At 38.5% G+C, this 26665-nt stretch overlaps 1 protein-coding gene across 1 annotated transcript; it reads right to left on the bottom strand.

Moving 5' to 3' along the window:
- Window positions 1–132: 132 nt before the first annotated feature.
- LOC139939469 (uncharacterized) lies at window positions 133–26229 on the bottom strand. The gene is made up of 18 exons (XM_071935412.1): window positions 25831–26229; window positions 24260–24319; window positions 21347–21365; window positions 18611–18759; window positions 17022–17288; window positions 15494–15614; window positions 14900–14972; window positions 14170–14358; window positions 13162–13458; window positions 12233–12368; window positions 10498–10746; window positions 9177–9417; window positions 8787–8966; window positions 7717–7853; window positions 5657–6733; window positions 4808–4959; window positions 3558–3654; window positions 133–3239 (listed from the first exon to the last, which is right to left on the bottom strand). Exons 1-18 carry the CDS (start codon window positions 25924–25926, stop codon window positions 3045–3047), a joined length of 3735 nt encoding a protein of 1244 aa, XP_071791513.1. The 5' UTR covers window positions 25927–26229; the 3' UTR covers window positions 133–3044.
- Between the last annotated feature and the right edge of the window lie 436 nt (window positions 26230–26665).

Below are 26665 nucleotides of genomic sequence, written 5' to 3' on the forward strand. Positions count from 1 at the left end.
CCGTGGCGGGCGCGCTTTGGCGATTCAACCGCGCGTAGTATACTATCCAGAATCAAGCACCATCGTCTTGGGCCAAGACTACAACAAAACTAGAATCCAAACCTCAACAGATACTTCAATTCACTCGAATAATTACCTTGAATAATTATCTTTATTAATATCTGCCAGATAAGTGTTTTCACAGCATAGCTAGTTTACATAACTACCCATAAAATTTAGTTCTCATAACTCAACTTGTACAAACCATTTTTTCCCACATTCCAAACCAAGTCTTATTGTGATAGACATAGAAATATAACAAGCGTTATAATGTAATTTAAATTTGTCAAGCCATGGATTTCAATTGTGCCACAATTAAAGAAATTTTAAAATATAATTTCTTTCTTTTTAAAGGTATTATACAGGATTAGTAAGGTTATAAAACAGGATTGTTTATTTTTTTAGTAATGAAACCTTACTGATTTAATTATGAAGTTGTTCATACGAAAACACTTTTTTTTCTCTAAAACATTTCCCTCTGAAATAAAGTCTTTGATATTTAGTGACAAAAATTTGTATCTGAAACTCTTTTTTCTTTTTTTCACCTAGCTGATTTTAAATGCTTTAACAAAAAAAAAGCAATTTTTGTTTACAAGTTGAAAACTGTGCATGTTTTTTCCCTTCATTTATATTCTCCGGACTCATACAACATGCAAAAATTTTCACAGGTTTGTTATTTCAGGTTTAAGGCTGATCTCACACAAAAAGTGAATAATTTTTTATTCGCTACGTCTATTTTGTTAGCTCTACCAATCCAATACACAACATGTGTCTTAATTTCCGGCCTACCGAGTGGGAACAATTTCCTTCTGTCGAGCTATTTTTGTTAACAAAAAAACGATACATTAAAATGTTACTGTATATGAGTTAAGCCTTTCTTAGTATTATCATAGTTTGAATGCAATACAAACCACTTATTTGTGGTTACTAAAACTGTGCAATTCATTCATTACTCAAAAAGCTATATTTAGTTGGCAGGGTGTTTGAAATAAATTTAAATGTCAAGCTATTAACTCGATCAGTAATTAACCCTAATGACAATATAGTTACTTCAAATAAATTTGACTGAACAACAAACAGCCGATATCAAACGAAGAAACCACGCACTCTGTATCTGATGCATATCATTAAATTACTTGTGTTTACTCATACATTCTCCATACACTAATTATCTCATGTAATTCATTATGTTTCAACTTGGCACGGAAATTTGTTAAAATCTTGATTTTTCATTCATATCCGATATCGCATTACCGTATCATCCAACTTTCCCATCCTGTTGTCCCCAACAATTAATAACTTATTTAAAAAGTAGTTCCGTTAATATAATAAGGGAATATATTCTTACATGTTATTCTATGTACAATGTTATATTGAAGTTCCATCACTCTCAATGAATAAATTACTATCGGAATAAGTCATCATAAAACACAACCATCTTGCACGCATGTATGCTTCGTTTTTTAAAAGGGCAAGGGCAACAAGGCATTTTCTCCTTGCTAAAGGGAACCCTATGAAGGGCATGAAGGCAATTCGCCTTCGTGGCTCTGTGAAGTGTCAGACAGTAGGAGGGTCGACTGTGCACTGCGTATGCATTCACAAGGTTGGCTTAGTTTAGCTATCATTCAAAACCACAGTAGGAAGGTTGACTGTGAACTCTGCATTTACAATCATACTCCAGGTTGGCATGCTTTATCGTTCTAACAACAGCGGATGATATTGACTGGTCAGGCAGTAGAAGGGTTGACTGTGTATACCGTGTGGATGCTTTCACCCCCATGCTTTCTTACTTGGGCTAGCATAGTTTAACTATCATTCAAAATCAGTTGATGATAAGGAATGGTAAAGCAATAAGAGGGTTAATTCTTCCCACCACAATATTTTTTTTTTAAATCTCAAAATCAAAAAAATAACTCTTTATACATTTCTGGAGGTTTCCTGTACCTTTAAAATGTGCACAGAAACAAAAGCAGTGTTTCTCTACATTTATTTATTGTAGGTAAATAACGAACATATATAAATAACAAGCGTTGAACTATAGTCTGCACCATGTACATGTACAGTGAACATTTTCTTTTATAGTAAATAAATGCAGAGTGAACTTGAATATGAATTCTTTAATTCAATGATATGGTATTGCTTCTTGCAATCTGTGTCTTGTTCCCTGTATGAAATAACACTATGAGACATGTAACCAGCAAGGTGTCAGACTTTTTTCCCTTGTGCGGTATTTTACAAAATGGAACAATAGGCCCACAAAGTTGTTCTTTGTTCGACTTGGACGCCACAGAGAAATTATCCAGTAAAATATCAATATTAAAATGTTTCTGTTAATATCCAAAACAAAGTACGCCAGCAATAGTATAGCAATCTATATACCACATTATATGTATATTGGTTTATTAATTCTAGCCAACAAAACCTTACCCCAAAAGATTTAAGTTTTAAGGAATCAGTTTGGAGAGAAAAAAAATCAAATTAAACCAGACTGAAATTTATTGAATTACAAATGAGGAAATGAGATTTTCTATTAAACCGGCCAACTAATCTTTGATTTGTTTCTTTTGTAGGCTTGATTGATTCAAGTAATGATGATTCTAATTGGCCGTTTGCTATCATGTGATACTGACCAGACAGACTGATTGGTTCTAATGTCTGGCAGCGTGCCAGGTGTCATCTTGTTGTAGAAGCTCCTGCACATTTTGTAAGCTTAATTATTTCAAGTAGCAATGCTTCTAATTGGCTGTTAGCTATCATGTGATACTGACCAGACAGATTGATTGGTCCTAATGTCTGGAGTTCCTGTACATTTTGTATGCTTAGTTAATTCAAGTAATAATGATTCTAATTGGCTGTTTGCTATCATGTGATACTGACCAGACAGATTGATTGGTCCTAATGTCTGGAGTTCCTGTACATTTTGTATGCTTAGTTAATGCAAGTAACAATGATTCTAATTGGCTGTTTGCTATCATGTGATACTAACCGGACAGATTGATTGGTCCCTAATGCCTGGCAGCGTGCCAGGTGTCATCTTGCTGTTGTAGAAGCTCCTGTACACAGTTTGAGATGCTGCCGTTGTGTTTCTTCAGGAGTTCCTTGTTGTGTTGGCGATTACCGAATCCCATCTCGACCAGCTGGTCCTCTGCTGATAACAGCTGGCTAGAATGTGCCGGCCATTCGGCTTGCTCAGGAAGGGGCTAGGAAATGGTATAGAAATAAAAATTTAATCACTATTTATTGAATAAACTTCACAAACGCCAAACTCTCCTAAAGGAGAATGTCGTGGAAGTGTCGTGGCCGAGCAGTTCAGAGCACCAAATACAATTTCTGGTGTTTTTGATCAGCAGAGTTTGGGTTCGAATCCCCAGCTGTGACACTTAAGCAAGACACTTAACCATTATGGGACGTAAAGCTGTTGGTCCCGTGTGTAAACGCATGTAAAATAACCCAGTGCACTTATCAAAAAGAGAAGAGGTTCAAATTTTGATTATTGTGAACGGCCCCTTACAACTTACCTGCGGATTGAGAAGAGCGTTGACTGACATTGCAGCTTGACCAAAGGCCTGCTTCACAAACCCACCAGCTAGTTCCATTGCCTTCTGAGCAGTGTACCTGTTATCAACCAAATCAGAACGTTCAAATATCCGTCACTGTGTCAAAAGTACAAATAGTTTCAGCAGAACACAGTGTCTATTTTTTTGAGATAACAGCAAAAAAAGAACTGTCTCTGTATTTTCAGAACAAGGTACAAAGGCTGACCTACAAGTACACATGGTGTCGGCTTTAAAGGCACTGGGGTGGATTTCACAGAAGTAGTCCTAACTTAGGACTAGTCCTAGGCAATGCTAAGAGATAGGACTGGTCCTAAGTTAGGACCAGTAACTCATCCTAACTTAGGACTGGTCCTATCTCTTAGCATTGCCTGGGACTAGTCCTAAGTTAGGACTACCTTTATGAAATCCACCCCTGGACACCTTTGGTAATTGTCAAAAACCAGTCTTCTCACCTGGGGTCGATTTCACAAAGAGTTAGGACTAGTCCTAACTTAGGACTACATGTAGTCCTAAGAGATATCAAAAACGTACAGCTAGTCCTAAGTTAGGACGAGTAACTCGTCCTAACTCGAGATAAGACTAGTCCTAACTCTTTGTGAAATCCACCCCCCGTGTATCCCAACATATGCATAAAATAACAATACTGTGAACATTTGGACTCAATTGGTCATTGAAGTTGCATGAAAATGATGAAAGAAAAAACACCCTTGTTGTACAAAATAGTGTGCTTCCAGGATTAAAAGGCTTCTGGCCTGAAGTCTTTTATTATTTTAGTGAGAAATTACGCTACTTCAAAAGGAGTCGTTTCTCATAATGTTTTATACTATCAACAGCTCTCCTTTGCTTGTTACCAAGTAAGATTTAATCCAATCTATATTTTGAGTAATTACCTAATGTGTACAGTGCCTTTAAGGCGCTATTTAAGTGTTGGTATTATTAGTATTACTATTATTGAGCAGGATGACAGCAGGTACAATCCGCATCTCTGATCGCAGCATCCACAAATGGACACCACAGAAATTTGACAAACAAGAGAAACGATTCATGCATAAATTGATTCTCAGATTCAAATGTTTGGTGTGTAAAATCTTAACACCCTTTGAAGGGAATCTTTTCTTACAATACTATCAAAAAAGCAAGTTTTTTGTATTTTTGAGTATTTACCAGTCTATAACCCTACTTTAACAAATGGTTGGGTCGAGTCTACATACCCAAGAACTTCCATCGGATCTTGATCCTCCTCGTTCTGATCGGCGGCTGGTGCATTTTCATTCTCTGTGGCTTCACCAGCTACCCTTGGTTCATCCCCAACCGTTGGCTCGACAGCGTCATGAAACACCTCCTGGTCTCGCTCACCGATTGCCTACAAGAAAATATCAAAAAATACTCTTCAATGGTGGCACTTCAGATGAAATCGTTTCACAGGATATATAATAGATATTAAATTTGCATAGAGGATAAACAATATTAATTTTGGTTTTTACCCATTCACAGATGTGTGTTAACAATGTATGCTCAGTACTTTCACAGGACTCCGGAAAGTACCGAGTATACAGTGCTACATCGGTGTATGGGTAAAAACCAAAATTAATTATCTTTATCCCGATGCAAATTTAATATCCATTATATATCGTTGCGGTACCTGCTGCCAAAACATAGGATTTAAACTGCCTCTAGCTGCCGGGCAATCTTGGTAGTCTAGTTGGTAAGACACTGCTCTAGAATTGCAAGGGTCGTGGGTTCGACACAGGACTCGGGAAAGTACTGAGTATACAGTGCTAACACACATCGGTGTATGGGTAAAAACCAAAATTAATGTTTCACAGGATGTTTACCACCATTACCAAAGAATTACACACATTTTTTTGTCAATACCAAAGTATGACGCTACCTTTAAGACAGACAAAATAATACTGTATTTGAATTGGCAGCTGAACCTACGGCTATGTCTGTTGCTAGAGGTGTTGCTAAGGATGTACTACATTTCAACACATGATGGCGCAGAAATATAGCCATAGCTGTAGCTGTAACCACTAATTTGGGCATAGCCTAGTACTAACCTGGTTTACTACATCTGGTGCGTCTACATTTGTGTCATCTTGACTAGTGATGTCCACAATCTTCGGTGGCTGGTACGCAATTTCTCGGAAATTACGGATGAGAATCCTTCCATCTGATTGGTCAGCGGGTGACCTCATCTGCGTGTCAAGGGTCACAGTAGGGTTAACAATCTGTAGTGGACTGGGTGCCTGGCTTGGAATCAACGGCTCTGTGTGGACCTCGGTACGGGATGTTGCAAACAGCTGATCAATATCTGTAGCTACGGAGACAGATGGTGGTTGAGCCGTGGTCGTTACATCCCTGAGGGTTCTAGGCGTGGTCTGAGAGTGGGTGTGGCTGATATTGAACAGCGCATCAACGTTGGTGGCTACTGTCGTCGAGGAAGGTGTGACTGTGATAGTTGTCGCATCCTGGGTGTTGGAAATTGTTTGCGCCTCGGATTGGGATGTTGTGAAGAGAGCATCAACATCTGTTGAGATGGTTGAGGACGAAGGTGTGGCGTGCGTGGTGGCGTCACGTTGGCACGACAGCGTCTGAGCTTCGGTGTGCGCCATATTGAACAGTGCGTCTACACTGGTTGCCACTGCTACGGTTACCGGTATGGCGGTTGCGGTCGCGGCGTCATGAGATGCGTACGACTCCGTCTGGGTCACTGAGCTGGCGATGTTTAGGAATGACCCGGCGTTGGTAGCCACACATCTAGAGCTCGCTACGGCTGTGACTGCAGCGTCTTTTTGAGACGGACTCGGAGATGTCTTCTGCATCTTGGAGTTGTTCACATGAACAAAAGACTCGTCTCCTGACGCAACCGAGACTGAGGAGCTCAGAGAGGAATCTGTCTGCACCTCGCAGTGTGAAGTAGGACACAGGGCGACCATGTCGGTTCCAACTGTGGAAGAGTGTGGGCTTGCTGAACTGGCGGCATCACACTGCTGGTTGAAGGTCTGACACTCGCTGTGCGTGATTGAGGAAAGAGTTGACACGTCAGTGCCAATGGTGCTCGATGACATCACTGCCGATACACTGACATCCTGCTTGGGAATGTATGGCGTGGGTTCCAGCAGAGACAAGAATGTCTGGAAAATTATAAACGAGAAGGAAAAACAAGTACAATTTGAATTGACACTTCTTCATCAGGTATTGTTTTGTTTGTTTATTAATTTCAATAATACACATCCCACAGCAAAATAACTGGCAATAATAGTATGGAAAGGAAATGAAAAGAACTGTTTAGTTTAAGACGCAGGAGGAAAAACCCCAACAGGGAGATGAGGTAGGGACTGAAAAACTGATCCACACGCAAGGTGGGATTCAAACTTGGGTCTCCAGATGTGACAGGCAGGGAAAGAACCGGTAGCCAACTTGGTCCTAAAGAAATGTACGTTACCACAAGGTGATCCCAAAATGTTTGAATACTCGCACAGTCTATTTGGCCGAGTATAATCTCATATCTATCAAAGTCTTTCACTCTGATCACATCTTTAAAGGCAGTGGACACTATTGGTAATTGTCAAAGACTAGCCTTCACAGTTGGTGTATCTCAACATAAGCATAAAATAACAAACCTGTGAAAATTTGAGCTCAATCGGTCTTTGATCTTGCGAGATAATAATGAAAGAAAAAAAGCGCCCTTGTCACACGAAGTTGTGTGCGTTTAGATGGTTGATTTCGAGACCTCAATTTCGAGGTCTCGAAATCAAATTCGTGGAAAATTACGTCTTTCTCTAAAAGGGAGCCGTTTCTCACAATGTTTTATACCATCAACCTCTCCCCATTACTTGTCACCAAGTAAGGTTTTATGCCAATAAGTATTTTGAGTAATTACCAATAGTGTCCACTGCCTTTAAGCCTGAACACATAAAGTGTAAAGCTGGTTTGGTAAGCAGTGATTTTTCTATAATAAAAAAACCTCAGGAAAACTTTGTCTGTGGTTATGGCAGGTGGCTGCAACAATTAGAAAAAATACTGCTGTTTGGCTTTCTAGCCATAGCAGATGCTTAAGCAATATATTTTGAAAAGAAACTTTCAACTGCAACTTTTTTTGTGTTATTATACGTACCTGTGTTCCAGTGACGGAGCTTTTCCTTTCCAAGTTGAGAGGTTTGCTTGGATCGAAGCAATCTGGCAACGGGACCACCTCAAAGTCATCCAAGAGATCATCTGAGACATCACTGTTGCTCAGCGTCTCAACATCATCTAAGAAAGATCAGAAAATAAAGGTTACATGTAGTCCACCTGTTGGCAAAACCCTCCCCATAAAACATCCATTTGTCTATCTCTCTCTAGCCTGGCCCTTCCATGGCGAAATCGCCTCACTTGAAAATATTGCTTACTTATATAAGATCATTTCTGGGTAAATTTGGGACAGTTTTTCACAATTTCAAAGTTTCAAAGGCAAACTATGTTTTGATCTGAGAAGACTTACCACGGTAACACTTCTCAGATTGTGTTTTCCTTTTTATGGTTATTCTTCCTGGGTTGACATGACCGCTATGAATTTACAGCCATAGAGAGGTTTCCCAAGCGTAGATACAGATACTGATACGTCGACACTTTGTGTGTTCACATGGCGCGTATCCACGACCATCGTATTTTGCATACGGGTTAGCAATGGATACAAGAGCTCATACACGTCGTAGAAAAACAAATACCGTTTTGCAGACTTTAAGTTGTATTTTTGTCCCAGATCAAAAACATTTCCCATGGAATTGCTTTCACTGGTATCGTGCTTGATATAGACAGAAAATTGCTAGTCATTTGCAAGCAAAACTAAAGAGAAAATGCAGTGTATAAAACACAGGGTCTCTATCGGTCATGTTTGTCAGAAAAAAACTCACTGATGAATGCGAGCGCACTCAAGTGAATACCTATAGTTTGCGAAACAAAATTGAACATGCGGCTGACGTGAACGGATACGGTATTTGTATCTGTTCTGTACGCTTGCGAAACCTCTCTCATATCTAGAAAATGCAACCACCTTTTAAAATTAAATCTACATTAAATAGGATTACAACAATTGAACGGTTCCAAAAACCAAAGGTATACTTCGCCTTGTAAAATCTCATTTCCATTTATCACTTAATCACTGATCTTAACATTCTCTTTAATTGTATACTCGAGTCTCCTTACCATCTTGGGTCTCCTTGAAGCCCTCTGTTTCTTTCTCTCCCAAGACATCAAGATTTGCTCCATTCTCATCCGATTCCTCAGACAGCATCTCAATTATCTCCACATTGCTGTGCTGTGACATGTGTCTGCTTAAGATGTTAGCGTCTAGCTCTCTAACTGGAGAGATGCAGGGAGTAACACCTGAGAGAAGAGATTAGGGAAATGTTTACTAGACATAAGGACATGATGAGCAAGATAACCCGTCAAGGTGACTGTGTCATAAGGATCTAAGCAGATATCTAAGTAAAACTGTTAAGCTGAGCACTTACCTAATGGGGTGTTGTGTAGGGGTTAAATCTCGAGCACATACCTAATGGAGTGTTGTGTAGGGGTTAAATCTCGAGCACATACCTAATGGAGTGTTGTGTGGTGTAGGGGTGGTCTGATGGGTCAAGGTCCCCACCTCGGACTCCATCTCTCTCTCAGCCTGGGTGTTCTCAGAAATCTTGAGCATCTCAAACGACAGCACATCCTGGGCAGTCAGCATCTCAGTGGAGGAGCTCACCCGCATGGGAATGGATGGGTCCTGTTGCTCAGTCTGTAGATGAGCTACAGCATTAGAAGAGGCCTCTTGAGTGGCAGACTCATTATTCTGATGGGGGAGATGAATTAAAAAAAAAACATTTTTAACTTAAAGGCAGTGGACACTATTGGTAATTACTCAAAATAATTATTAGCATAAAACCTCACTTGGTAAAGAGTAATGGGGAGCTGTTGATGGTGAAAAACATTGTGAGAAGTGGCTCCCTCTGGAGTAACAAAGTTTTTGAGAAAGAAGTATTTTTCCACAAATTTGATTTTGAGACCTCAGATTTAGAATTTGAGGTCTCAAAATCAATCATCACAACTTCGTGTGACAAGGGTGTTTTTTCTTTCATTATTATCTCACAACTTTGATGACCGATTTAGCTCAGATTTTCACAGGTTTGTTATTTTATGCATATGTTGAGAAGACTGGTCTTTGACAATTATTAATAGTGTCCAGTGTCTTTAACTACATTAAATTTAGTTCTTGGTTTTTGTTATACACTGTACAGAGAGCAGTTGGGTTGGTATATAGCAGGTTTCTTTCCCCAACTTCCACCTCTAGGACCCTGGGCCCAATTTCATAGAGCTGCTAAGCACAAAAAATTTGCTGAGCACGAAATTTCTTTCTTGATAAAAACAAGGGTACCCACAAAATTTCCACTTGTTGCATATTGCTCATTACTGGTATTCAGCTGTTGTTTGCTTATCCTGAAAATCAGGTGAAAATTTGGTTGGTAAATCTGTTTTAATCGAGGCATAAAATTTCATGCTAAGCATATTTTTGTCCTTAGCAGCTCTATGAAATTGGGCCCTGGTTTGAATCCTGTTGGGGGCACTATGTGGATTGGGTTTTTAGTTCCAACTGAATGGCACGGGAGTTCCCTGGAGTAATTCTCTGGGGTTTTCCTTCCACATCTAAAACTTAAAACGTCCTTCGTCTTCTCTCCATGGGATAATTGTCTATTACAGTGATTGCGTTTGCGTTCCTGAAATCACTTGGCTTTCACAGCCAGGACTAATATATGAATTTTTGAGATTTTATGTTAAAAGATATAAGCCTTCGCGAAAGACTCTGCTAGGGTCGAACCATCAGGCAAATTGGTCCTTTTAAAAAATATGTGTATAAAAAAAACCCAAAGCAAACCTGGTTTTCAGTGGAGTAGTCATCACTCCCGACTTTACAATCCTCCTTCGTGCACACAGTAATACTACACCACACACGGTGACCAAAGTGTTCCCCGTCCTGAGCAAGACGCCAGTGGCTCTGGTACTGCCCTAGGGCCGACGGGGCGACAAACTCCACACACACGAGTCCCTCTTCACCAGGGGCAAGGTGGGGCACGGTGACCGGCTCTGGAGTCATCCCATGCATGGTGCCCCACAAAAACTTCAGCTGGGCGAAGGAAGATAACAATTGAAAGGATAAAGTACATTCAGTTTATTCAAGTAGACAATAAATCAAATACTGCCTCCAGTTGTAGAATTTTGTCTCTTCTGAATCAATTTTGTTCATAATAAGTTACTTTGAAGGGAAAGTATACCTTTGGAATGGTTCGATTGATTTAAAGGCAGTGGACACTATTGGTAATTACTCAAAATAATTATTGGCATAAAACCTTACTTGGTAAAGAGTAATGGGGAGAGGTTGGTAGTAAAAAACATTGTGAGAAACGGCTCCCTCTGAAGTGGAGTAGTTTTCGAGATAGAAGTAATTTTCCACGAATTTGATTTTGAGACCTCAAGTTTAGAACTTGAGGTCTCGAAGTCAACCATCTAAACGCACACAACTTCGTGTGACTAGGGTGTTTTCTTCTTTCATTATTATCTCGCAACTTTGATGACCGATTGAGCTCAAATTTTCACAGGTTTGTTATGTTATGCATATGTTGAGATACACCAACTGTGAAGGCTAGTCTTTGACAATTACCAATAGTGTCCACTGCCTTTACTCCTGTATGAATGTAGATGTCTTCGATTCATGTAACACTAACATGTGAATTTTTTTTGGACACCTATATCTACGCAGGAAAAATCAACTGGAGAACACAATCTAAGAAACATTTCTTTTTCTATCACCACATTACGTCAAAGAGAAATGATTCTCAAGATGCTTTATAATATCGAAAGCTGCTGTGCTTGTTAAGTTGTTTTTGCCGTTCAAGATGCTATGTCAGATTTTTGGCCGATTTGACCCCAAAATTTTGATTTAAAATTCAATAGGTATTTTGATGGGGGTCGAGAAAGTTACAAGCTTTCATTTGAGCCATTGCTTGAAAAAGTCTGCCAATTATGAGTAACAGTAAAATAAAGTGCTCAAAATTAGGTTTTTGTCGGGATCCCAACAATATATCACGTGACCAATTCTTACATGTATGTGCTTAAATTTTTGTCATGGTTCTAGACCAATAAAAGTAAAAGTTAATTTTTTTCCCCGTTGGAGCGGGTGATACACTTTGAAATACCATTCACTCAAAAGATTTTTTTAATGTTTGGGGCCAAACATCTGACAGCTTTAAGAGTAATTACAAAAGATATACCTTTCCATTAAGAAACGTTCTCCATAAAGACCTTTCCAATGTTGATAAATGAACAGCAATGGTTGGCATGGACGGCCGAATGTTAGTAATACATTCAAGTGTGTAATCAGATATTCTGACCGAATTCAAACATTTCTGCAAACTTTCAATCAAATAAAATACCTCCCCAGATTGGTTGCGTCGTTTCCAACGAATTCAACACTATTTTTGAACAGTTGTGTGACACTGTCACAAACTGTGCCCATCTGTTTTTGTTCTGCATTTATGGCTTTCCATAGTTTTCCGACCTCGGTTGGCAACACTCAGCCTGTGATATAGTGATAGAAATGTCTATGCACTTACCTTTGTGTCTTCACTCCAACTGACAGGTCCAGTGTTTTTCATTAACCAACTCTTAACGAACATGGCGCCAGGCTGCATCTGGGTATCATCCGGAAGGTTACCATCGCGTACAAACTCAGCATCCATCCGCTTGCGCCTGGAGTCACAATATTTAGAGATTCAACTTCTTATTTAACAATAATAATAATAATAATAATAACAAAGTCTTATATAGCCCACATATCTACCAAACAAGGTACTCAGGGCAAGCTTTCAGAAAGATAGGTTATTGAAGTGATAAATTGAAGTGATGAAGTGATGAGTTATGAAGCACCTTATAAGGGTTTACAAGGTGCTATTGTGCATACAGCAGCCACATCAAGGTACACCGGGGCGAACCCCCTTCTCTTTTCGATAAGTGCACTGGGTTCTTTTACATGCGTTACACAACACATGGGACCAACGGCTTTACGTCCCGCCCAAAGGTAAGGTTTGTAGGATTTGAAACCTTGCATGGTGGAAGTATAGGTGTAACTAAGAGAGATTTGCGCTAACACCATGTGGAAATCTCTTTTTGAGTAGTGTTGGTTCTGAAAAGAACAGGTGGTTAACGACTCAACGTTTGGATCAGTATGCTCTGATTTTGTTCAATTTTTCAGGAGAATAGTAAGGGTCGTATATTGAGAAATGTTTTGGGTTTTTTTTTTTTTTTTTGGGGGGGGGGAAAAGAGGGTCAAAGGTCTACAATTATGCAATGAATATTGGTAGTTGTTGATAATTGTCAACAAAAGTCTTTTAAATGAATTTATGAAAGAATGTTTTATTAACTAGTTTAAAAAAACGACAACTGCGTGTTGCATACAAGTTATTTACGTACATTAGTTGCGAACATTATTGTGTCCTCCCAAGCAAACTGGTTAACGAAACTCCACCTCAGTGTTTGTACTTACATCAGCAGCTTGCTACTCTCCATCATGGGGCTCTTCTCTCCTTCTTTCCCCACTGTCTCTATCACCGTCTCCCCCTGGGGTTGTGTCACCCTGTCTGTCTTAGGGGGTCCAATCGCATGAGCTGCTTGTAGTATCTCTTCCACTTTTTTCTCCGCCATGCGTTCCAGACGCTCTCTCTTTGTAGGCGAGATAGTGTGGCGGGTCTCCTCTCGGAAGCGACGCTTCTCCTCTTTGTATTTTCGTTTCAGCTCAGCCTTCGCCCTCTTGCGAGCCAATTTCTCTTCCAGTGTTCTGTTTCTGTTGCCATGAAAAAAAACATATTTAAGTGTTCTATTATTTCTAAATCTTTTGCGGCACCTGCTGCTGAAATATAGGATTATAACTGCTTCTAGCTAAAGGGTAAGCTCGGTGGTAAGACACCCGATTCAGAATGGCAAAGGTCATGGGTTCAAATCCCAACTGAGCAAAGTGTCTGTGGATATTTTCACACAACACAGGAGCGTCCGAATGAAATTGCTTAAAGGCACTGGACACTGATGGTAATTACTCAAAATAATTGTGGCGCCAAGATACAATGTGTTTGTATGGAGCATTCATCATGCGATAGACAAAGTTTTTGTAAAACTACGCTCTTGCACTGACAGGGCGAATAAAGATATAGTAGAAAATACAGGGTTTTGATACCTTTTGTTTTTGGTCAGGACATGAATTCACTGTGAATAAAGATGATTGTAATAGAAGTTTCAGCCTCATTAGTTGTCATGTCGTTGAGAAAAAAAAAGGTGAAAATAACAGAGCAAAGTTTTCGGGAGAGACGCATAAATCTGTTGGCTGTGCTAAAATGACTTTTGTGAAATCGTTTTACTCATTTCTAAAAAACTACAGCACCTCAGCAAGTAATACTTTATGGGAAGCTTTCTACCATCAATATCTTTAAACCGTGTGAGTTTAAAGTAAATATGTGGACATTTGTATTTCGGGTCATACAAAAAGCTAAACACTGCTCACCCAAAACTGCCGATAGGAGTGTTTTCATCCGCGTAGATTGGTCGTCTTAACAGAGGGGCAACCCGACCATCTGGCTTGAAGCTTAGGCCAGGGATGGCTGGTTGGCGCAACTTCAGGAAAACATGACTTGGGTTGTGAATCAACTCTACTGCTTCACACGTCTCACACAGATCGTAGTCAATGCAATGTCTGAAGGAAAAAAACACCACTTGGTTAACTTAGGCCCACTTGCTAATAGGTAAGCTCAAACATCCACTATCCTATGGCAAGAATAATAACAACAAATAATAACAAATTCTTATATAGCGCATTTCACAACAAACGTATCAATGCGCTTTACATTAGTGGCCTGGTCATCGGGCCAATAACATCCCTTTAATCTTTCTCAGCTCCCTTGGGAGTGTACAACCCGAGCTGCCATGGCGCTCTGAAGGCTTAGTCATACATAATATTAACCTTTATCCTCGCAGGTACCCTTTTATACCCTTATAGAGAAGCAAATATAGTATTTATACAATAGTGCTGTTTGAAACTACATGAACAAAAGGAATTGCTTGAGAGAAGTTTACCTCTACAATTACAAGTATAATTTATCCATTTTGTTTATTTAAGTAATTTTAACATAAATTTGTTTTCCATTAGTGTGTGACCCCTTAGCCTATTTTATAAAGTCGTCAGCACTTTCACAAAATATCTTGATTTGCCTATATACAAGTAAATAATTACTCACCCGCACTTATAACGAACACCAATGATGGTGTTGTTGCAGTTGTCACAGGTGATTCCAAGGTGACAAAAAGATTCTGGGAGGGAGAAGTAAAACAAAAATTATAAGAAATAGTGGTCTCTTATAAAGCCTTTATATCTATCTATAAGACCTGATCTACAAGATCTATAAGATCTCAGACCAGCTCCTTCACATTAGCAACATGTAATAGGTCATAATACATGTAGGCAAAATGTCTCTATTTTTAAATTTTCGTGCAACACGGCTGGGGATTACTTAAAACTACTTTGAATGGGTTGCATGTTTGTGTAAAATTCTACATTTAAAATATCTTTCTAACCATGCATTTCATAACAAACAGTTTCAAACGCTTTTCAAAGACCAACTCGACCGATCAAAAAATCGCTTCTACATGTAACTGGCATCCGGTGAACAAAAATATTTACAAAATAGCGAGACCGCCAAAACATAGGGCTGTTACGTTAATCCAGTAGTCGTTGGTTCAGTTCATTTGTCTTTTTTCAACCTAAAATGACAATAAATAAGATTCAAGCAGATGATGGTCACCATGAAAAGAGAAATGTTTGTTTAGCTTACTATAGATCTTGCTTTTGTCTTGATCTCCCTTGGTGAGGTCAGTAGAGTTCTTGCGACTGATAGCGTCAATGACGGCCCCATCCAATCCTTCTAGAACTCCACGCACGACTCGTTCAACCAGCTAAAACATACACAACAATGTAATAATAAGTGGCGTTTAAAGCTTTGCATGGTGTGGAAAATAAGATAAAAAAAAAGAGCCAGGCCCAACTTCAGGGTTCTGCTTACCGTAAGCAAAGAATCGGAGCTTACAGAAACAGGGAATTCTGTGCTTACGTCAAGCGTAGTTCACGGGTTAGCAGGGAATTTTGGCTTGTTCGTGAGCGTTCTCCACGTTACTAGGCATTGTACGCCTACTCACCTAGCGCAGAAGTTCGGCACTTGCACGTAAGTGGCAAATGGTGTCATTTCATACAGTATACTCTATTCATCTTCAGAAGAGAAAAAAGACGAGCAGAGTGTAGTTTTCGAAATGTCAAGACCAAACCCTTGGCTCTTTTCAGAGCAGACACTCCGTCAAAAGAGATTGTACACATGGTTGTACCTGCAAGTTTATTTGAAGTTAATCCATGTCTTAATTTAATAATGGTCTTTAAGATGATACATCATCTTGTTTTTCTCCTGTTCAAAAGTGTGTATCGAAACTACAAGTCTGGTTCCAGAAAACATTTGGAAATAAGGGCAGTAATTACATGTTGTTGACAGGGAAACCAGGCAAGGGCCACTGCACTTTGTCCCCGAGAAAAAACATTTGACAAATATCAGTCAGGCCTGGAATTACATGGAATGGCATGGCGGCCACAGCCTCTGTGGCCCTGAGTTTGGCCTTGGTGCCCCTTCAAAAGTCTCTCATAGATTTTTAGATTTGCAGAGATAGAAAGTTACCTTTACACAATGAAAATGGCCTTTCTCTGTGAGCATCGTAGAAGGCCAACAAAAAAATTATTCCTTTTTTGTTGTTGTTTTTTCCATTATCATGAATTTCATGTTGGCGCCTTGAGCATTTACAATAACGGAAATGTGCGCCCTATAAATTAATACTATTATTATTATTGTTTTTTAAAAAACAGACAACCTAACAGAAAACCAATTTTATGCTAAAAAAGCTTTATTTAAAGGAACGTGTTGCCTTGGATCGGTCGAGTTGGTCTTTGAAAAGCGCTTGTAACCGTTTGTTATAAAATGCATATGGTTAGAAAGATGTTGTAAAAGTAGAATACAATGATCCACACAAACATGCCTCGAAGTTGCACGGTTTTCTTTTTACCTCGTCGACTAACATGGTCGGCCATTTATGGGGGTCAAATTTTTGACTCCCATAAATGGCTGACCGTGTTTGTATGCAAAGTATAAGGAAAACCACGCAATTTCGAGGCAAACTTGTGTGGATAATTGTGTTCTAGTTTTAAAACATCTTTCCAGCCATATGCATTTTATAACAAACGGTTATAAACGCTTTTTATAGACCAACTCGTCCGATCCAAGGCAAAGTGTTCCTTTAAAAACAAGAAGTCCACACACTAACTACCTCTTCGGGGATGGCCATCTCGACGCCGGAAGCCTCCAGGGTTTTCTCTGTATTTAATGATGCAGTCTGATATTCAACCTTTGCATCATCCACAGACGAACCAAGCTTAGCTGGTGGCTCTGCTTTCACAGCGGACTGGGGCAGAGCGCCGGTTAACTGTTGTTTGCAAGACGATCGCAGTTTACCAGCAGTGGCCATCAGCTCGCTGTAGTAAGAGCTGTGCTTTCTGCCAGGTGATGTATGAGTTTTCGGCTTTTCAAATGACACCTAAACCATTGATAAGGGAGAAGGATTTATCATTTATAAGATTTGTCAATTTGTCAATTTATGGACAAGTAATAAGTAACAAAACTTGACAAATGATAGGGTGAGTAATAAGTTAACATGTGGGTTACAACATTAAATACTTGCATGGTATGAATAATGAGGTCAATACAGTTGGGAGAAGTGTTGGTTCTCAAAAGAACCAGTGTGGTCTTGTAGCAGCCCTTACAGTATTTTCCTTTGTCCTGTAAAATACGCTCAGGCAACCCTCATACATTACTTTCATGTGCGTTTCTACAACCCCAGGGGTATATACATGTAAAGCTTGACTGCACACGCACTCTCTCGCGCACTTCGTATTAACCACCGAGCAAGCACAGCAAACCAACCTACCCATGTATGTATATTATCCCTTAAACAGTTATCGCTTTTACAACCTTTTCACATTAATTTTACTAAGACTCTTGTTGCTGTGGTGTGCTATTTGGCAGTAGTACACAGCTAATAGGCACCCTGCAGCTACAAGCCTATTAGTTTATTCCTACAAGTGAAGTACCTTATTATTTTTGTTGGCACAAGTATTGCCCCCTTTTTGTTTAATAATACAAGCAGGCGAAGCAGCCAATCTCATATTACTTTTCGTAATTTAATTTAGTTATAAAACCTTCCAGCGAAGAACACGCTGCCTAAGTCTTGACCAGTATACTCTGCTCGTCTTCAGGAGAATGCCTGAGGAGCGGTCAAGCAATTTGCGTGTAGAGCCTCGACCGGAGACAGCAGTAAATAGGAGGGTTATATAATTCAGTATTGTCCTGGTACTGTACCAATGACACTTTCATCCAATAATATATACACATGTAAGCACAATAAAAGTTTATGAAGCATGAAGTAGATGCTCTACACTCAGACATGCCTCATACTTCACGGAGGCAACAAAGGCGATTGCCTCCATGCCCCTTGGTCGGTGACTTGGTCCCTTCGAAATGCTTCAGTAGAAATTTACAATTTCATCATAGGGAGCCCTTTACCAAGGAGAAAATGCCTTGGTGCCTTTGTCCAATTTAAGAAAGCGAAGGAAACCGGTCTGATGGTGGATCCGTGCAAGTAGCGAATACTGTTTGAAATATTGAGACTGCAATGGTTAATCTCGAACCAACAGATTTCCCCTCCCCCCCAAAAAAAAAAAAAAATTCTATAATGGGCTGTACCAGCAAGTTTACCTTATTATCCACACCATGCAAAGCTTGACACATAATTTGGCAAACGATCCTGTTGAAATTTACAAACAAGAGAATGACCGCATAATAATAGAAGCATAAATTAACCTTTTTCTCGATGTCAGATGCCTCCACAGGTTTGTTCTGGCTGGGACTACTTTTCCCTGTTGGAGGATCTATACAGCTCTTGCGAGTCGCCTTCAGCGCAAGTACATCTCTTTGCTTCCTTGCTAGTTTTTTTGCTTCATTCAGTTCCTCTGAAAATGTCAACAAATTATCACAATTTTAAACTGAATAACGCCTATCCATGTAAACATGCTCCTTGTCGCTGAACAATGAGCGGTAGAGTATATTAATATAGGTCACTGCCACAATTGAGATGAATGAAGAATGAATCAATGTTAATATTATGATTATCATAATATTTAAACTTTAGGATTATTTATTCAGCCAATATTAATAAGTTAAAAACGAAAACATCGAAATATGTAGTGCACCTCAAGCTCTCAAGAGACTAAGAGAGTAAGTTTACATTTTATAACACTAACAATTAATACAAATTGTATTTTATAATTCTAGCAAAATCAATGGCAAAGTCCGTTTTTTTTCCCACTGGACATGCTTGAGGGGCGCAGGCAATGCATTGATTTCTAGCTAGTGGGGGCACCCAGGGGCCATGTCTCTCCTTTTTTAGGGCACTACATGTATGTACATGTATCAGGAATTGTTTGTGGGGAGCACTTGGGGGCACTGGAAGAGTGTGGGGCAGGCCCCCTGTGGAATGAACTAAGTGTATTTGAGTAGTCTGTATTTATGGCATTGCAACACAACGGACATTGACTAGGGAGTGACTCATTTACCTGTGACAGACTAAAGAGTGATTACGAGACTTCAGTTAACTATTTGCCACTTCACCACGCCAGGCAACAACTGGTTACATAAATGTACTGTTTGTATTCCAACTGATAACCTAATGACCTGACCATGTTGCCCTGGAACCTACATTACAGTAGTAACACTCCATAACTATTTTATAACGATTTAGGAGACCTTTGAGACGATGGTGGCAGCAGACATAACAGACCTTTTTTGCAACTCTGAGCATGTGCGCGCATGCTCAATATTACACGCGTACAATGTAGGTTTAAGCACGCACATTACTGTGAAAAGGACCAACTAAAAGTCCCCCATTGCCTTTGGCCCAGTTTAACCTGACTGTTTGATGGCTTTATTCTCATCGAAAATAATTGTATTTCTTGTAATTTCGGCCTATTCCCTCTAAACAAATGTTGACCATATTGGATGAAACTGTTTTCAAAGACTAAAACTGGCAATAACAAATTGTTAGTGCATTGAAAACTACTGAAGCCAATTACATACATACATCTCAAAACTAAGAGTTACGACAAGGAAAGGGTGAGTCATTAACTTCCCAATATGCCCTCCCCATGGCCCCCCCCCCCACTTGTTTTCCCTTATATGCACATTCTATGAAACACATAGATTTGTAATAGATAGAACCTAATTTTGCAAGGCCACGTAATGATGTTGGTTGCCGGTTGTCATCAAATGTAATAATTTTCCTAAAGGGCAGGCTACTTTACCATATTTCAAGGTTTCATAATGCTTTATTTTCGCGCACAAAGGCCTATAACATTCTAAAAAGAACAACATTCTTCTTTAAATTGTAACTGACGAAAACAGTCGACTTGAAATATAAAAACTGTTTTCTTTTGCTAAGAACTCTTCAGAGAGGTTTTTCTCTGGTTGGCCTTTTTCCCCTAAAAGTATCAACAACTGAACAAAAAACAAATAAATGTGTTAAATTTGTAGAGATAGTACCAGTCATTTCACATAACTCTAAAAATGACTCACCACAACAACAATACCTGGTGGTATAGAGTGATGTTGTTGCTTTTGTGGGGGTTGTTCTTTATTATGTGTATTTGTTTATCTCTTGTTCTGTGTATTGCTTTTTCTACAGGGCCCCCGGGGAGAACAGTGTTTTTACACTGATGAGAAGGACAATGAAAGATCTGAGAAATAGGACAGAGAAACAAACCATTATAAGCATTGATAATTATAGTTTATTCTAAAACTGACTGTTAATTCATTGGGCTCAGAGCAATAAAAAAACCTACATTTACACGACTGAACCAGCTATTTGAACAAAGGGGAATAAACTGGGAAAACTCTTTGTTTACTAAATGAAGCCTTGAGGACAATGAAAGAAAACATCTCTGCAAAAACATATTCCTACATTTGTCATTGTTCAAGCCCAACATTAGAATCATCCCAACCTTAGTCGGAACTGGTCCCAACTTGGGTGATACAGTTGGGACGTCCCAACTTGCATGTTTTTTTTTACATGTACAAAATGTACAAAATGTAGCTGGGACAGCCCAGCTTTAGTTGGGTTCCCAGCTATTTGAACAAAGGGGGACTGTATTGGGAACTCTTTGTTCTCGAAGTGAAGCCTTAAGAACATTATTAAAAAAACATCTCTACATAGTCCTGTAATGTTTAATCCCAACTTTAGAACCTTCCCAACTACACTTGGAACTAGTTCCAACTTGACATGCTTGAGTGTTAATTAGTTAGGACGCCCAACTTGAGTGCTGAAGTTACAGTTGGGGCAGCCCAACGCGAGTGTTTAAATTGGGACTTTACCAACTATAGATTGGCTCCAGAGATTGCAAAGATGTAGACCTGTGGACTAATAGAAGATTTTTCGTTAGGTTTTAACATGATACTTATTAGGCCTTTGTGATCGCTGAGCGCAGATCAACGCAACGCATCCAACACGGACTCTACATTGTATTCTACAAGAACAAGTTCACTTACCTTCTGAATTCAGAGAGATCTGAGAATAAGGACAGAGAAACAAACCATTATAAGCATTGATAATTATAGTTTATTCTAAAACTGACTGTTAATTCATTGGGCTCAGAGCAAAAAATAAACTTGCCTCGGGGCTTTGTCTGGACAACAACTACATGTAACCTGACCCTGACCCTAGTCAGGATTTTCCACATGATTGCTTTAAAACCCCTTCCACATTGGCACGAATGTTTATTTTCTTTAAGGCAGTGGACACTATTGGTAATTACTCAAAATAATTATTAGCATAAAACCTTTCTTGGTGACGAGTAATAGGGAGAGGTTGATGGTATAAAACATTGTTAGAAACGGCACCCTCTGAAGTGCCATAGTTTTCGAGAAAGAAGTAATTTTCCACGAATTTGATTTCGAGACCTCAGATTTAGAACTTGAGGTCTCGAAATCAAACATCTAAACGCACACACCTTCGTGTGACAAGAAAGTTTTTTTCTTTCGTTCATATCTCGCAAGTTCTATGACCGATTGAGCTCAAATTTTCACAGGTTCATTATTGTATGCATATGTTGAGACCCACCAACTGTGAAGGCTAGTCTTTGACAATTACCAATAGTGTCCACCGCCTTTAAGATCACCAATACAAAAGACTTAACCAGACTGACTTGTAACTGTCTTTACAATGGCAAATGTTTGGGGGCAGGTGAAAATTACAACAAAGAACAGGCCTTGCTAAAAGCTTTTGGGAAAAGTGGCCCAATGAACAAACACCCTCAGCGTTCTCCCTTAACCCTTTAAAGACCATTCATTTCTGTATTAAAAACCATTAAACAAATTGGCCCCGAGACGTTGCTAATATTTGTTGTTCAATTTTGTCAGACAAAATGTCCACAGAAATAACAATAAACAGAACATTTCACATTTGGACATGACCTTTTCTTTGACCTCTTTATGTAAATCGTGCAGCCGTTTGCGGCCATTTTAGGTATTTTGGTACTGGTGAAACTACTTGTGGCCTCTATGGTCGCCCTGTCTAGCAAAGATAAAATCAAAGGTGTTGTGGTAGACCCAAACAAAAATAAATTATGTATATAATATACAAGTTACTTTTTAAAGGCACTGCAGTGCACTGGACACTTTACGCAAAATAATTGTTACCAATAACAGTGGTCTGACGGTCATATGCCGCTTTTAAAAAACACACGTACAGTAGGGAATAGCCAAAATTCCCTCAAAGTGGTAATGGCTGGATAGTTCAGTGTTGGAAAGCACCTCAATTTAGTTGAATGAGAAGTGGTGTTTACTAGATATTGTAATGCTGTACACCAGGCTATTGTTAAAGACAGTGGACACTATTGGTAATTACTCAAAATAATTATTAGCATAAAACTTTACTTGGTAATGAGTAATGGGGAGAGGTTGATGGTAAAAAACATTGTGAGAAACGGCTCCCTCTGAAGTGACATAGTTTTCGAGTAATTTTCCACGAATTTGATTTCGAGACCTCAGATTTAGAACTTGAGGTCTCAAAATCAACTTTCTAAACGCACACAACTTTGTGTGACAAGGGTGTTTTTTCTTTCATTATTATATCGCAATTTTGATGACCGATTGAGCTCAAATTTTCACAGGTTTGTTATTTTATGCATATGTTGAGATACACCAACTGTAAAGGCTAGACTTTGACAATTACCAATAGTGTCCAGTGTCTTTATATTTGCAAGAGAATAATGAAAGAAAAAACACCATTGTTTTAGCAGAGGGTACAGCAACGATATAAAAGAGCTTAATATGGCTATGCGAATACATGATGGACTGGGTGAAAATTGGCCCAAAAGCAAAACATTTAGGCCACCTCTCTCAAGTTCGATGACCGATTGAGCTCAAATTTTCACAGGTTTGTTATTTTATGCATGTGTTGAGATACACCAACTGTGAAGGCTTGTCTTTGACAATTACCAATAGGCCCTAGTGTCCACTGCCCTTAACAGTGGTCTGATGGCCTTATGCCGATTAATAAAAATAATGTACAGTAGGAACTAGTCAAAATTCCCTCAAAGTGGTCTGGCTGCATAGTTCAGTGTTGGAAAACAACTCAATTTAGTTGAATGAGAAGTGGTGTTTACTAGATATTGTACTGTTGTACACCAGGCTAAAGAAAGTCTCTCCATCAAAAATATAATACTGTACATTGGCTGATTGTTACTGTTGTCTGTTTTGAATGAAAGGAATTGAATTTGATGGCAGTGAACATCTGGTGAATCTCACACAAAGATAGTGAATAACAATGCAATCAGGCAATTATGCAGTATAAAATATGGATTAACAATTCACTGTTATCATAGCTTGTTCCACAGTACACTAACTCTCCTGATTTCCTCAACTTTGCATTTAAACTGGTTGTGATGGCTACCATTGAAACAACAGACAATAAAGTAAAACCCGTTTCAAATTTGGGCTAATAAAACTACTTCAATGTAGCAGGTAAAAAGCACAGTTTACAAGTTCGCTAGGCTACTTTTTCTAAGCTCAAACATAAAGCCTACAGGTATTTGCTATAGTGATTTGTGATACTTCACACCAAGCTAGCGATTGAGTTATCTTAAAATCAATTTTAGCACGTAGTGAAAACATACAGTGGTTAATTAAAAAACCATATTTTACAAAACTTCAGTTCCTAAAAAAGAAAAACCACTCTTCACGAATAAATTAAAATAAATCATTGTTTTAAGACTGTGAAGAACGCTCCTTTTGTTTAAAATATTTCAGGATCAAATTTTACCAATCACTGGCAATGGCGATCAATACATAGGCCTATAGTTAACCCTTAATGCTCATTTAAGAACCTTATGAAACTTGTTATTTAAACAATATTTATAAAACAATAATTAATTAATATGACGAATATTGTTTTAAAGTTACCTCTTCATTCTCATCATCAAGGTATGTGATGTCCAAATCAGCATCGAGATAACATTTTACCTGCAGGAAATAGAAAATGCATTAATACACAAAAACAAATGAAACCAAGTTTTATAATTAAGATTTTAATAATAAAGACAGTGGACACTATTGGTAGTTGTCAAAGACCAGTCTTCTCACTTGGTGTATCTCAACATCTGCATAAAATACCAAACCTGTGAAAATTTGAGCTTGAATGGTCATTGGAGTTGCGAGATAACTATGAAAGAAAAAAACACCCTTGTCACACGAAGTTGTGTGCTTTCAGATGCTTGATTTTGAGACCTCAAATTCTAAACTTGAGGTCTGGAAATCAAATTCGTGGAAAATTACTTCTTTCTCGAAAACTACTTTACTTCAGAGGGAGCCGTTTCTCACAATGTTTTATACTATCAACCTCTCCCCATCACTCGTTACCAAGTGAGGTTTTATGCTGATAATTATTTTGAGTAGTTACCAATAGTGTCCACTACCTTTAATATTTCCTGTTAAAAAAAACCAGAAAAATCTGTAACTAAGATTTGGTAATAATATTCTGAAAGCACTCAGAACTGTAACAATTTTTCAGTGTTTTGTCTATTTTACATTTTTCATGCGCATGTCAAAAAGAATTATCAACAACTTTTGGTTGGTTCACAATAAAAAGTGGTTCATATTTACAATGCAGCCAACAAAATATGGACGGGATTATTGTCAAAGTTCTAGTACCAGCTGTTGTTTTTTACTCTGTCTTTTCATTGAACTCATTCATGCGTGACTAGAGTTACATATAGCTAAATCCAAAAATAAAATACAACTTTCATTTGAATGCAGACCTTTTACTTGTTTTACAAAACCATGTAAAAAAATATGCGTCATTATATTCAATGGACAAATATGTTTATTTAGAACACACATTGCCGCCTGTGTGAGACGCTTGAACATCATGTTTGTGTTTGGAAGGTGACAGGCAGAAGTTCAAGTGCCGAGTCACAGTCACGATGCATGTTCAAAAGTAAACAAATGATATCTGCCCATTGTTGAACAAAGTTTTTTTGTTTATTAAGTTATTAATATTTTGTGAAACTTCAGTTTCCTCAAACCCTTAAAAATATTATTTGAACAAAACGACTTGCCTTGCACAGACAGTGAGATTAAGTCTATTTTGTTATTGCCATTTTGTCATACTCATACAGTAAGCCTTCATTAGTTAGTAATTACATCAAACACAATTAGTAATTACAATAAACACATGGACAAAATACTTGACAAATCACATTAATCATTGAACACACACACACATAAAAAATACACACATCTGCAGCAGAACACCATATTCATACATGTATGAAAAGAAATACAAAATTACAATTTACATCACCATAACAATAACAAACTACCAATAACATTATTCATCGTCACTCCCAACATTTCAATAAATGAAAAACCATAATTTCTGACGGAAAACCATATACTGAAAAAAGGAAAACAAAAAGTTAAAACCAATGACAATGTTACAATCTATTGTCGTCATCAATACAAAAAATTCTTACCATTGCTTCCAAATCCAACCATTTCGTTGCGTATTCAAGCCTGAATATTTCACTTCGGCGCTCGAATTCCACTTCCACAGCCAGAATGTCCGCCATAGTAGACGATACTTTAAAAAATTACGCAACTTTTTCGGGTCTTACGAGGCCGTCTTCCATTAGAAACTGGTATTTTTGGTGATGATGTCAATTTTTTCCAGATCTTTCACTTGTGGTGGTGTTTACAAAATGGCGAGCAATGTTGTGATTGAGGCGATTTACCGTTGCAATTTCCTTATCCGCTTCAAAACATAGATCGTATTATTCACAAAATTTGAACTAAATACAAAAGAAATGTACATGAAGCAGTATTAAAACTGATATACTCTTTTTCTTGCCTTTTGCAATATCTGATAAGCCTTTGTTGCTGAAAATTAACACAAACAAAGGTAAAAACGTATGTCGCGCATGAGTACAACACTGTGGCTATTAATAGAAATGATGTAAAGCAAATAGTGATTTAGAAGGTACATCCGTATGGTGGCGCTATTCACAAACAGAGGATGATGATCAGAATTACGTTTCCTCCGAAGTCGGCCCTTTCCCGAAGTCACGGCTTGACCTTATTTTATTTATTTATTTATTATTTTTTTTTGGGGGGGGGGGGGCGGGGGGGCACACACACCGAGGGACAGATCCCCTATAAAATGGTACCAAAACTAACAGAACCAACCAGCATTCCGATTTCAAAATATCACTCAAAAACAAGCTTTCCATACTTTTTTTTTTTTTTTTATTATTATTATTATTGCTTTGTATTGATTGCTTGTTATTTTGTTGTAAAGCGTTGTGGTACCTT

Source organism: Asterias amurensis, chromosome 7, assembly GCF_032118995.1.
Source record: "Asterias amurensis chromosome 7, ASM3211899v1".
Lineage (NCBI taxonomy): Eukaryota > Metazoa > Echinodermata > Asteroidea > Forcipulatida > Asteriidae > Asterias > Asterias amurensis.